This window comes from Gossypium arboreum, chromosome 12, assembly GCF_025698485.1.
Source record: "Gossypium arboreum isolate Shixiya-1 chromosome 12, ASM2569848v2, whole genome shotgun sequence".
NCBI lineage: Eukaryota > Viridiplantae > Streptophyta > Magnoliopsida > Malvales > Malvaceae > Gossypium > Gossypium arboreum.
The window spans coordinates 2778757-2791724 of NC_069081.1; the positions used below are offsets into that span (position 1 = coordinate 2778757).

The window sequence follows — 12968 nt, forward strand, 5'->3', positions numbered from 1 at the left end:
CTTTTGTTATTTATTATTAGTAGCGTTTTACATTTTAGAGAAAATATTTATTAAAATTTATTAAAACAAATAGTCTTTAGTTGAAATATTTAAAATTAAAGTGTGTTAGGTTTAAATTCTATTATATTGTAATTTTATAAGTTTTATATAAAAATATAAAAACACTTTCAAGGAATGGAATTTTTGGTAATTTTTCAATTAAATTCATTTAAAAATAGTAAGAGTGACACTAATTTAATTAAAGATTTAAAATTTTGTATAAATTAAAAATTAAATTCAGAATATAAAAGTTAATTTAAAATAAAAATATGTTATACGTTAACGTTGTAAAAGTACGATAGAAATCTCTCCTCTAATAAAAAAATAACAAACTAATAGCTGCCTTGTTAAATATTTATTTTATTGTTTTATATATAAAAGACATAGTAACATTTTAATCTCTTTTTTTGTGAAAAAGAAAATTACAACTTAAAAATCAAACATTGAGAAAACTCAAAACATAACCCTTATCAATTAACCGCAACTCAAGTTCCTTATCTTTTCTAAGCTTGATTATTTTGTCTGCAATTCCATTCTCTTCTCTTACAATATGTTGGAGATTCCAATGACATAGTTGCTCCAATATCCGAAGAATTCTCGTAACATTTTAGTCTTTGACCTCTACATTTTTATTCAATTTGACTTTTACTCTTTTATTTAGAGCAAATTGATCTTCAACCATTTATTGCTCACATGACATTATTTGGTCACTAAGTCATATCAACAAATAATTTAAAATTATAAAAAATATTTAAAATAATAAATAAAAATTATAAATTTCAGAAGTTATGAAAACTATTAAAATAAAAAAAATTGAAAATAATATAGCATTTCCTTATTCCTGCACTCAACTCCAGAGAAAACTCCACAAACTCTTCAATGTATCTCGCTTTCATCGATCAATATTTCATCAAATTGTCAAAGGTATCAATTTTCAGTTTTTATTTCTTCTTTACTTAGAAATTTTCAGGTTATCATTTAAATTTTCGATATTATATATTCTTTTTGTGATGTTAAAGAACTTACACATCCTTTTTGAGTTTTTTTACCCCTAACTTTTTTTAAGGATAATTCTTAGGTCATTCAAGAGCAAGGCTTTTGTAAATTAGAAAGCACACTATTGAAGAATTGATGTATGGTGGGAATCTATGGCACTGAATAGCGCAAGACATGAATTAAACCCATAACCTCCAGGATATATAGGTCTCGTGGATCGAAGCCACGACTTTACTTTTTAGCAACTTAAGACTTAAGAGATGTCTTTTATTTTTTAGAGTCGAGGATAAAATCTTAAAGAGGTGCCAGTTCTTTAACAATAACCAAAAGGAGCAATACACCTCTCTTCAATATTGAGGGAGAGTGTGTTGATTTTTCAGCTGCACTAAAAAAGGACAACATTATTATGTTGTTACCACAATAAGCTCTAACAAATAAAATGTCAAAAAAATAATTAAAACATATGATAAACACAATACAACATAAACAAAATAAGAAAATAATAGAATTTAAAAATTTTAGCGCACATGTATACGTGTGGACCCCATATATTTAAAGCTCTAATATGTACAAATAACATCCAATAAAAAATGGAACACATGATTTACAACTAACAAGGAAAGATTAAGGAGGAGAATTGGTCATAATCGCTCTTGCTTGTTATGTCAGCATGAAAAGGAAGATATTTTACAAGTGTTCAAAGATTGTCCAGCTACAAAAGAGGTTTGGCTTCAGGTTGTGTCTTTTAGCCAACAATACAGGTTTTTCTCCAAAAACTTAACTGAATGGAATATAATTTAAGTGGTAACTTATGGATGTCTAATGTGGAAGTTAGTTGGGCCACTCTTTTTGGGCTGCTTGTTTGGCGAATTAGAAAAAATAGAAATTTAGAGTCTATCTTGGAACACCTTTGAAATAGTTAAATCATCAATTACTTAGGCAAAACAGTATACCTTGGCGCATAAGAAAACCTCAATTAGTCAGCAGGGAATTGATTCACATATTTCATTGTCAAGTAATTGTTGCCTTTTGAATACTGATGGGGCGATAAACTTGATTTGTAACATAGCTTCTGCCAGAGGTGAATTGTAGAAACTGAATGAAGAGTGGATATTTGATTATAATCATTATTTGGGGGTTTGTTCAATGTTTGAAGCAGAGCTCTGGGAGATATAGATGACTTAAATATTGTACAAAAATGAGGTCTGAATAGAATATTGATCCAAACTTATAACTTAGAAGTGGTCAAAATCATTCAAGACAACCATCTGATAAATTCGTCTTCAACCTTAGTTAAGAAGATTCTTCAATTGCTTCATTCAATTGGATAATGGAGAATTAGACATGTTTCAAGGGAAGATAATAGAGTTGTGGATTTGCTAATTAAAATGGTGTCTGACAAGGACCATAATGTTCAGTTTTTGAGGAGGTTCTTGAGGAGCTCTTACATCTACTAGAGTTTGATATAGATAGCAATGCTTTTGGCTTAATTTAGTTTGTTGTAATGCGTCTTTTCTTAAAAAATATATATATAAATTAGTTTAAATTGTGAGTAAAAATAAATTTAAATTAATTTAAATTGTGAATAAAAATAAAATTAAATAGGTAAATAAATGTGATTAAAATATTAAATACACTTCAATTGCTTTCTAGTTTATATTGTCATTTTCTATAGCACGTTAAAATAGCATCATATTAGGTAACATTATTTGACGCTTGATCAAAATATCAAAATATTATCATATCGGTGAAAAAAAATTCAACATTAAAATAAATTTATAAAATACTTATTTAACAATTGAATTATAGATAGAGTGACAACTTACTTCAAAAATTCTCATAAATATTGAGTAGTTAACTTATTATTCTAAGTCAACGAACAAAAATATAAATATAAAAATGATAAAAGTGAAAAAATTATTTAATAAATTTAATGTATATAAAAATTATTAAAATAAATTTTTAGTAGAAGTGATAAAATTAAAATTTTGTAAATACTAGTAACATGGAGAAATTATTATATAAATTCTTCCATCACCTCAACAACATTCCATCTAAGCCATGTAAGCATTTTTTCCACAACAGCCATTATGTAAATCAATCAAGTGATAAGAGGAATGATCATAATGCATACTAAACATTGAAGGCACTAATAATATTTTCATAAAAACAGTCTACATATTAGGGAATGCGGAAATAAAACAAAACCCTTAAAAAGGTACTTGTGTAACCAAGTAGCACTGCTAAAATTGAAAACAAAAAAGCATTATTTTCTTCAAAGAGAGGATCATCCAACTGAAGTTTTTACCTACCTATTCTCCAAACCAACACTCTCTCTCGCTAGGATTCATCAAAGAAAGTGAGGACTAATCAACCCAGCAATTTCAAGAAATCCAATGCGATCTTTCCCACCAAATATCTTCTTCAGCTTCTCATCACAGTTTATAATCTTCTTGTTTTCAGGGTCCTATACAAATGGTTAGAGGTTACCATGTTGGTATTATTCAGAGCAAACACAGAGGGCAAAGCAAAATGAAGGTAACTAAATTTCAGAAAGACTAGTTCATTTCGTTGGAAACCCAAGTTTCATGCATCATTCACATAGCTGCCTAGTAAGACATAAGCTCGATAACAAATTCAAATGTCTCGCAAATGTACCTACCCAAAACATTTTATCAAGCAGAAAAAATGGTTTTTGAGCAATCAGCTTCTCACAAACGATTCTTGGCAGTAATCAGAATTTCAGAAGCACATAAAAGACATTGCATAACTTTTAACATGTCATTATGATGAATGCCCCAAAGGCAGCCAACAATATTAACTCGGTCGAGGCATTAATTCCTAGGCTTCAAAGCTTCCCTTTGATCCTAGAGGACTAACTGGACGCCTTTTGCCAACAAAATAAATATCCCGAACATGCACCGGCATCGACCGTAATGTTACCCTTAAACAAAAGAACCTAGTCAAGTTAAATCATAACAATGAAATTGCTGAGTTATGCTCGTTAACTTCACATATAGAAACTCATTTAGAAACCCCACAGTTTCAAAATCCTAAATGTTCAAGGCAGATACATTATCCAAATGAGAGCAAGAACCCTATAGAGCCACCCTGAATTCAAACTACTATACATATATGAAACAGAAATCATAAAATTTTATCCAAAAGAATGTGGACATATATTTACCAGTGGGAAATTATACATTCACCATAAAAGAATTTATACATTCACAATCACAAGGTATAAAGATAAACATGTAAAACCCATCCAAAACCCTTAGATATTCACACCTCACGACATCCGAACACGGAAACCCGTTTTAGGATATAATATAAATACTTTAAAGAGGAAAAAAAAACAGAGACAACAGACCTGAAGATTGTGCTCTTTAATGTAAGCCCAAATCTGCTTAAGGGCTTGAGTTCGGGGAATTTCAGGGACTCCTACGACATCCTGCATCTCAGGCGTTACACGACGTGGCTTCATGATGCCGCGTGGCGTCCGGGGGCCGGTGGCGGGCTGTGAAGCGGTGGCTAGGGTCACAGTACGTACCGTGCGCACGTTAGTTGGAGGAAGGAGGCTAAGAGAAGAGAAGGATTTGGGTGAGAAGGAGACCGTTTGGGGAGAAATAAAAGTAGAAAGAAAAGCAGAAGAGGCAGCCATTTTCGTTTCCTTGGAGATTGTTTGGAGGAAGAAGCAGAAGATGTCTGGAAGGAGGGTTTTGCGTTATCCTCTTGTTTTTTTTGAATTTTGGGTTTTTCTACAAGAATATATATCGATGGAAGATATGGCATATACGTTGGGCTGAGTAAAATTCGATTCGATTTAAAAAATTTGATAAATTTTTTAAATTTTAAATTAAATAGTTTAAATTATTTGAGTTAATCAAGTTATTTGGATTAATTTAAATAAAAAAATAAGTTTTTTAGTTTAACTCGAATATGAATTACACAATTCGAGTTATCCAAAATTTTGAATAAGAAAAGTAAAACTACGTCATTTTTATAAATGTTTACCTTTTTAAAGTTAAAAGTCAAAACTATTAAATTAAAAGATAAAATTACGTTATTTTAATAAATGTTTATCGATTAAGTTAAAATGCAAAATTATTATATTATTTATGTAGTTAAATAATTTTGCACTTCATTTACTAGTTAAATAATCGGTTTATGTAAACGCAACATTGAGTATAAATAATAAGATTTGTTAACTCGACTTGACTCTATTCGATCCGATTCAAAAAAAATTTAAATTGAGTTCGGTTGTTAAAATAGGATTCGTCAACTCGACTAACTCAAAATTTTTGACTTAATTCGATCAAATACTCACCCCTAACCATATGGGTGAAAATATAGAAATAACATAAAAATATATTTAAGTAATGATTTTTAAATCTAATAATTATTTAAATAATTTTGTTAATTAGATTTATTTTTGGTGAATTATAAGATAAAAAAAAAAGTCTTAACAGTAATGCGATTAGTGCAACTCGAACACCCTAACTACTGAATCAAGGCATGGAATTTTAATTGTTTTGGTAAGGTTAAAACTTAAATGTTGTGCTCAAATTTAAATTCAAATTCTTAAAAGAGTGGGTTTATATTAAATAAATCTTTTTTAATATAAAACTTGTATTAAAATTTTGGTGATATGATAATTCTTCAAATTAATTAGTACTTAATTGTTTAGTAATATTAACTCCAATTACATAAATACATCCTTATTGATGTGATATCACAAATTAAATGACATTAATTTTAATTATAAAATATAAAAATCAAAGATGTTAAATTTTTAAATATAGAAATAATTCTATCACTTATACAAAATTTATTTTTCTAAAGATTACATAAAATCAATATATTATTCACACTATCATTTTAAAAATGTTTATAATATCTCAAGCGAATTTAAGGGTAGATAAGGATAATAGCTCCGAAAATTAAATTTTCCTATTTATTTTTTAAAATAATAAAATTATAAGTTAATATATAATAAATTGTATTTTGGTCTCCTACAAATGAAAAAATAATCCCTTTAAAATGACAAAATTATAAATTAATAAACAATAGAATTATGTTTTGACCTCTCAAATTTTTATAATTATATTTCAAGCCCTAATTTTTTTAGATTCACCTTTTTTAAATATAATTATTTCAGAAAGTGTTATATGAAAGGTTGTTTTAAAAAGGGAAAATATTTGGTACATTGGGCTAAATTAGCTATATATGCCTTTTTAAAAAAAAAATTGGCCTTTTAGATTTTTATTTTTTTTTTGAAAATGAGGGAAATAGGTCATTTTTTTAGAGAGATTGTAAAAGCATGTCTAGCTGGGTGCGCTTTACTCCAACAGTCATTTTCCCAACAGCCTTTTAAACGTTGACAGCGATAAAATTTCTTAAAAGACTAACGGTAATTTTTTTTCCTATAAATATCAGGTCATTTTTCATACTTTTCACTCAAATTCAACTCTCTCTATTCTCTCTAAACTCTCAATTCTCTCAATTTTCATTCGAAAATTACCTATACACTTGTTTAAAAATATTATAGTTTTATTTAATTATTTCGTATATTAATTTCGATTAAATTTTCACGAATGGCAAGCTCTCTAATTTGTTTCGACAATAAGCACATTTTTACAGCTCAAGCAATAATGGTGAGGAGAAAGTATAAATTTTGTTATTTTCAATTAAGTTAAATTTAAAATTTTAAAATATTTTATTTTGTCGATATAAATAAGTGGATGATCGTACTTTTGAGTGGTCCATAGATAATTTGTCAAAGAGCCTAAACACCAAAATTCGTGGTTACTTACAAGATGCAAGATTCTTGCATGTGTTCCATATGCTCGAGAGCTGCAAACTCGATCTTACACTCATCAGCATGTTGGTGGAAAGATGGAGGCCCGAGATACACAATTTCCATCTTCCATGCAGAGAGTGTACAATCACACTCAAGGACGTAGCTTTACAACTCGGTTTACCGGTGGATGGACCAATCGTTACGGGGTCAGTGATGGTTTCTAGTAAATAGGACCTTTGCAAGGCATTTTTAGGGAAGGTGCCAAACAAGTTTCAAGGTGGTTGGATAGATATGAAGTGGTTGGAGAATAATTTCAAAGAACTTTCTAAGGATGCGTCCGACATCGTCAAAGAACAATACGCCCAAACATTCATCTTGAGGTTAATTAAAGGCATTCTAATGCCTGATAAATCTCAAAATTTGGCACACATAAGGTGGATACTACACCTAGTTAACTTCAAAGAATGTAGACGACTAAGTTAGGGATCAACCGTGTTGGCCACTTTGTACCAGAAGTTGTTTCGGGTGACGGAACTGGTTAAGATGTCAATCAGTGGTTGTCTGCTCCTATTGCAGTCATGGAAAACTACCATTTCTATGTCCCCGAGTGAATGACCCTTATACGTTCCAACTGGTGACAAGGTATGTAATATCTCGAATTAGGGCCTAATCGAAATAGTGGTTTCGGGACCACAAATCCGAGATAGAAATAATTATTTCATAATTATTTTTAGGTCTATGATATGATTGCATGATTTTGTGAAAATTTCATGAATAAATTCTATGCATAAAGTGCTTAATTTGAAATTAGGGACTAAATTGAATAAGTTGGAAAACTTGCATTCTAGACGCTTTTAGTCTAAAATTGCTTTGGAATATTAATTAGGAGGTATTAAATAGCAATTTAACCAAGTTCTAAAATTTTGGACAAAAATGGGCTTGTACATGAAAAATTACAAAGAAAGGCATTAAGGGCATTTTTGTCATTAGGTAAATATAGTCATTAAAAAGGGAAAAATAACACAAAAATGGAATCATCTTCTCCATAAGGGCTGCTGAATTTTGCTTGTCACCATAGCTAAGGTTTCAACATTTTTAAGCCTTGATTGTAAGTGATTTCCATGCCCATTTTTAATGCTCTTTTCAATTTTAAAATCTAGAAAGCATGTTCTATCATTTTCTAGCAATATTTTGAGCTAGGATGCATGTATGAAAATTTACCCATGTGTGACATAATTGTATTTTGATGAATAATGAAGGAATATGATGGTTTGATGTGTGTTTAACAACTTTTACCTAGTAGTTTTATGTGAAAACACCTAAAAAGGGACTTAATTGTAAAAAGGGTAAAATTGATGGTAAAAATCTAATTTTTAGTGTGAAATTTGGGCTGTTATAGACACTAGGAAATTCGGCTATGCCTAGATGTCATGGGAAATGCATGTAACTCATTGTACAAACTTAAGGACTTAATTGTAAATAATTGAAAAGCTAGGGGTAAAATGGTAATTTTATCCGAGCCCGTTGTTTTGATGAATGTGTATATTGAATAAATTAATTTGGCATTTTAGATCAAGAGAAACAAGATTCGAGTTGTGATGGAGGGAAAAATAAAGTTTACGAGGAATAGGCTCGATTTCTAACATTTTGTACCGAGGTAAGTTCATGTGTAAATGTAGTAACATAATTGTCATTTTAAGTAATTTAATGTTATTTATATGATATGATGATTATTATCATGAAATATTATGCTTTGTGGATTATTGTTTAGTAATATGCAAATTATGTGAGCTACTTGATAAATATGAAATGCTACCAAGTATCGGTTCCGACATTCCGTGGAAGACAGCAAAGATGTGTGATTGAGAAAAATCCCGTTTGAACCTTGGGAATAGATTAGGATATAAGTGACATGTCACTAGCATATTTAAGTTCCGAGCTCGTTGAGTTGAGTCCGAGTTCACTTATGGATACGAACGTCCGAGCTCGTTAAGTTGAGTCCGAGTTCGCTTATGGACGGGTTACATGGTAGCTTGGCTACATAATTTTCGCAGGCTATTGAGCTTGTCTAGCTGCAGGTATGGCACTTATGTGCATGCCATTCGTGTATCCAAATTATATTCCGATGTGTTCAATGGGTGAATCTTAAGTGGATAAGGAGAATACTTAAGACGAAGGTGACATGTTCGTAAGTGTGGTGAATGAGAAAATTGGACAGGTATGCGCTTAAACCCTCGGGTTGAGAACTTGGTATGATGAAATCGTGGTAAGATAGTAAATGCAAATGTATCATGAATGTCTTGGAGATATTTATACAAATGATGTTTTATGTTGGATTGCATGATTATGTTACTAGCTATTTACATCTGAACTTACTAAGCATTTATGCTTACTCCCTCCTTTCCATTCTTTGTAGTTTTGACAAGTCAGCTCGGAAATCGGGAACGGTCAGAGGCTCGCTCACACTATCTGTAAACCATTTTGGTATAGTGGCTTGTATATTTTGAGTATGGCATGCATAGCATTATAATCATTTGTGTATATAATCTTATGATATGGCTATTGAGTGGTAAGGAAATGCTTGGTAATGATTAGCCATTGGAATGACTAATCAAAAATCATATTTAGTGTTATGTATGCTTGTAATAGCTTCAGTGGTGTCGGAACAGTGATTTGAGATCACTAAATCCGACAAATGAGTGGAAAATATTATTAATTTAGTGAATATAAGTTAAATGTGAAGTTAGGACAATTTTTGAAATAGCGAATAGTGTACTAGAAATAAACATTTAAAAAATTAGAATCGAAAACGAAGTATCGAGAGTTTGAAAATTTTAAAACGAGCCATAAATATTTTTATAAATATTTATGGAGTGTTAATAAGTTAGTATTAAAGTTTCTTCAAGAAATTTTAAAGTTCCGATAGTTAATTAAATTAAAAGGACTAAATTGTAACAAATGTAAAATTATGGGAAATGATTAAATAGTTTAAATGATAAAAGAAAGAGGGTTTAAAAGGAAAATAGACTCAAGGTCTATTTGGGCTGGACGGCAAGGAGCATGAAATCAATAGGAAAATTGATGAATTAACGGAAAATTTGGAATATTGCAAAATTTACTTAATAAAGCTAGGACTAAAGTGGAATTATCTAGATTTCTGTTTATTTTTCTGCATTCTCATTAGCAAAAACACCATATAAGGGTTTTAGTAAGCTTGTTTTTCATATTTTTACTGCAAGTAAGTTCAATTCTTGATTATTTCTTGAAATTTTTGTGTTTTTATGACTTTTACAACTAGGTCCACTTGTTGAATTCATTAGTTTTTGATCCTATGAAAGAAATTGAAAGTTTCTATGAATATGTGCTGGAAGTATATGATGATTTAGCATGGAATTAGAGCTTTAAATTGTTTATATGCTGATTTTATTGAAAGAATTGAATGGAAAGTGAATGTTTGGGACCTAATTGTAAAAGATTTGAAGTTAAGGTTTTATGTGGAAATTCTGAATTTTAATAGTTGTGAAATAACTTATATTGTCTAGGTAAAGTATTAATTGAGAAAAATCAGCTCAATTGAGAGGCTAATTGAGTAGGGATGAAATCATTATTTATTAAAAGCTTAGGGGAAAAATGGTAATAAACAGTTTGCACTAAAACAATTTTGGACAGCAGCAATAGACTAAATTTGAAAAATAACCATAAATTGTATAAATTGAATTAGAAGATGAGCAAAATATGAATTTAAAGCTTATTGAGTCTAGTTTCTTATAGAAGAAACGGTGTAATCAAAAGATTTGTAAATCATGAGATATAATGAATTTTGTAAGATAAGGTCAGAATGAATTCGGGTTCCCCTGTTCTGACTTTGAAAAATCATAAAAAATTGAATAAAAACAATTAGGGGCTTAAATTTATATGTATAGAATCGTGAATAAGTCTATTTTCAAGAGAAATAAATGATAACATCATCTGAATTCTGTACGAGATAATTAATTTTTAGTGAAGAAGGGTTGGAACTGTCAAACAGCAGAACAGGGGTTTAAAGAATAAACTGTACTTATTGAATAAACCAAAAATTCTGAAAATTTTATGATAAGAAGATATGTGAGTCTAGTTTCAGGGAAAATTAGTGGATCCTAATTTGGAGTTCTGTAGCTCAAGATAAAAATAATTTAGTGACTATGACACGGATGGACAGTATTGAATATAAATGGTAAATAGTGAAATTGCAGATAATGTTACTTATAAGCGGGTTATAAACATTAAGGATGTGAAATAGAATGAATGTGAAGTCAATACTGATAAGTGAAAATTTTTATATTATAGATCAAGAAATCGAGGATAAATGAGGAAAAGATAAAATTCCAAAATAGTTCCAGAAATCTCTACAACTACTGCAATTTGTTCCAGGTAAGTTTGTATGGTTAAATTATTAAATTTCAATGTTATTTTATGAATGGTGATTAATATTTATGTATGTTAATTGTTGAAAATAATTAAATCATGTACAAAAGTTACGAAATTGAATTGAGTATTTCGAAGGAACGGAACGCAGGAAATGAGTATGATCGTTCAGTGAAAAAGATGAATTCACGGTAAATTACCCAAGTAAACCGAGATTCAGCATTTGTTGTGAATTCTCGTATTTACTTTATGTTTAGCTCTTACGAGCTTCCGTTAACTCATATGAGTTTCAGTTAACCCTTTTAAGGTTTCAGTTTAGCTCTAATGAGCTTCAGTTAGCCTTCGGGCTTCTGTTTAGCACTTATGTGCTTCAGTTAGCCTTCTGGCTTCAGATCACGATGTACTCAAATCTGTAAGTCGTTCCTTAAATGGACAAGTTGGTAAGTCGTAATTGTAACGTATGGAAAAAGAAATGTAAGTAATGTTATCATTATTATTATTGAGCTTAATTAAGTAAATTATTTTTAAAATGAGATTATGACTTACAGGATGAAAGTAACTTACTAGAAATGTCCATATGATTTGAATTTTGGAAAACTAATATTTGGTAAGATTTATAGCTAAAGCCGACGAACTTACTAAGCTATAGTCAGCTTACTTTAATGTTTATTGCTCTTTGTAGATTAACGGGAGGGTCAAAGGATCGGATCATCATGCTCAAGTCACACTATCTCGATTTTTCGGTAGATTTTGTTATAAATACTTTAAATGGTTTATATGGCATGTATAGGAGCTTATATGACTATGTTTTGTATCAACTCATTAACATATTAGTTAAGTTAATATAAGTTGATATATGATATGAATGGAAATTAACTAAGATGTTTAAATACTACTTGAAAGTATGAATGGATATAATGTTAGATAAAATAATGATTAATGATATTGTTATGAAACGAATGTGATTTGGATGAAGATTTTATTTGTTGAGTTGTTGTTGTGTTGAGTTGGTTGCAAATTTGAAATTGCAGGGAAGGTTAGATGTTTCTAGACGGGTTATATGTAATTTTTTTTAAAATAATAATTATTATATTACGAAAAAAATTTCCGGAGTACTTGAATAAGTCCCTATTCATTTATAATACGTGATTTAGGCCTCGAGGGTTCATAAAAGAAACATAACGATTTAATTTTATTATATTTGTTGTTTATTCATGAATTGTTTGTAAATTTACCAATATGTTTGGTAACGCCTCATAACCCTATTCTGGCGACGGTTTGGAATTAGGGGGTGTTACAATGCTTATTGTGCTATCTAATCCATGGAAATTCATAAAAAGGTGAAATTTTCTATAAAACAATATCATACAGCAGTAAAGACGTGAGTTTGAAAAATCACTAAAAATAGTAGAGACAGAATTAGATGGTGAATAAAATATAAAATTGAAGCTTATTGAGTATATTTTCATATGGTAAATGAGTTGTATTTTATGATAAATTTGAGTTTTGGTGGAATAGGGTCAGAGCGATTTCTGAATCCCCTATTTTGACTTTAGAAATTCACTAAAAATTATACAAAAATAATTAGGAGTCATACTTTATATGCATAGATTCCTTATTAAGTCTACTTTTAAAAGAAACAAACAAAATAGTCATCTGAATTCTTTACAGAGATAAAAGTGATTAGAAGTGAAAAGAGGTTAGAGCAGTCGAACACTAAAACAGG

At 29.8% G+C, this 12968-nt stretch overlaps 1 protein-coding gene across 1 annotated transcript; it reads right to left on the bottom strand.

Annotated features, from left to right (window-relative positions):
• Nucleotides 1–3144: 3144 nt before the first annotated feature.
• On the bottom strand, nucleotides 3145–4803 carry LOC108477182 (SWI/SNF complex component SNF12 homolog). Its single transcript, XM_017779650.2, has 2 exons — nucleotides 4409–4803; nucleotides 3145–3502 (listed from the first exon to the last, which is right to left on the bottom strand). Exons 1-2 carry the CDS (start codon nucleotides 4697–4699, stop codon nucleotides 3386–3388), a joined length of 408 nt encoding a protein of 135 aa, XP_017635139.1. The 5' UTR covers nucleotides 4700–4803; the 3' UTR covers nucleotides 3145–3385.
• Between the last annotated feature and the right edge of the window lie 8165 nt (nucleotides 4804–12968).

Excerpts from the sequence above, each read along its gene's own strand:
- LOC108477182 (XM_017779650.2), bottom strand. The coding sequence starts at position 4,699 with ATGGCTGCCTCTTCTGCTTTTCTTTCTACTTTTATTTCTCCCCAAACG. Across the intron at positions 3,503-4,408 it reads TTAAAGAGCACAATCTTCAG|GACCCTGAAAACAAGAAGAT; the intron begins GTCTGTTGTCTC and ends CCATTTGTATAG.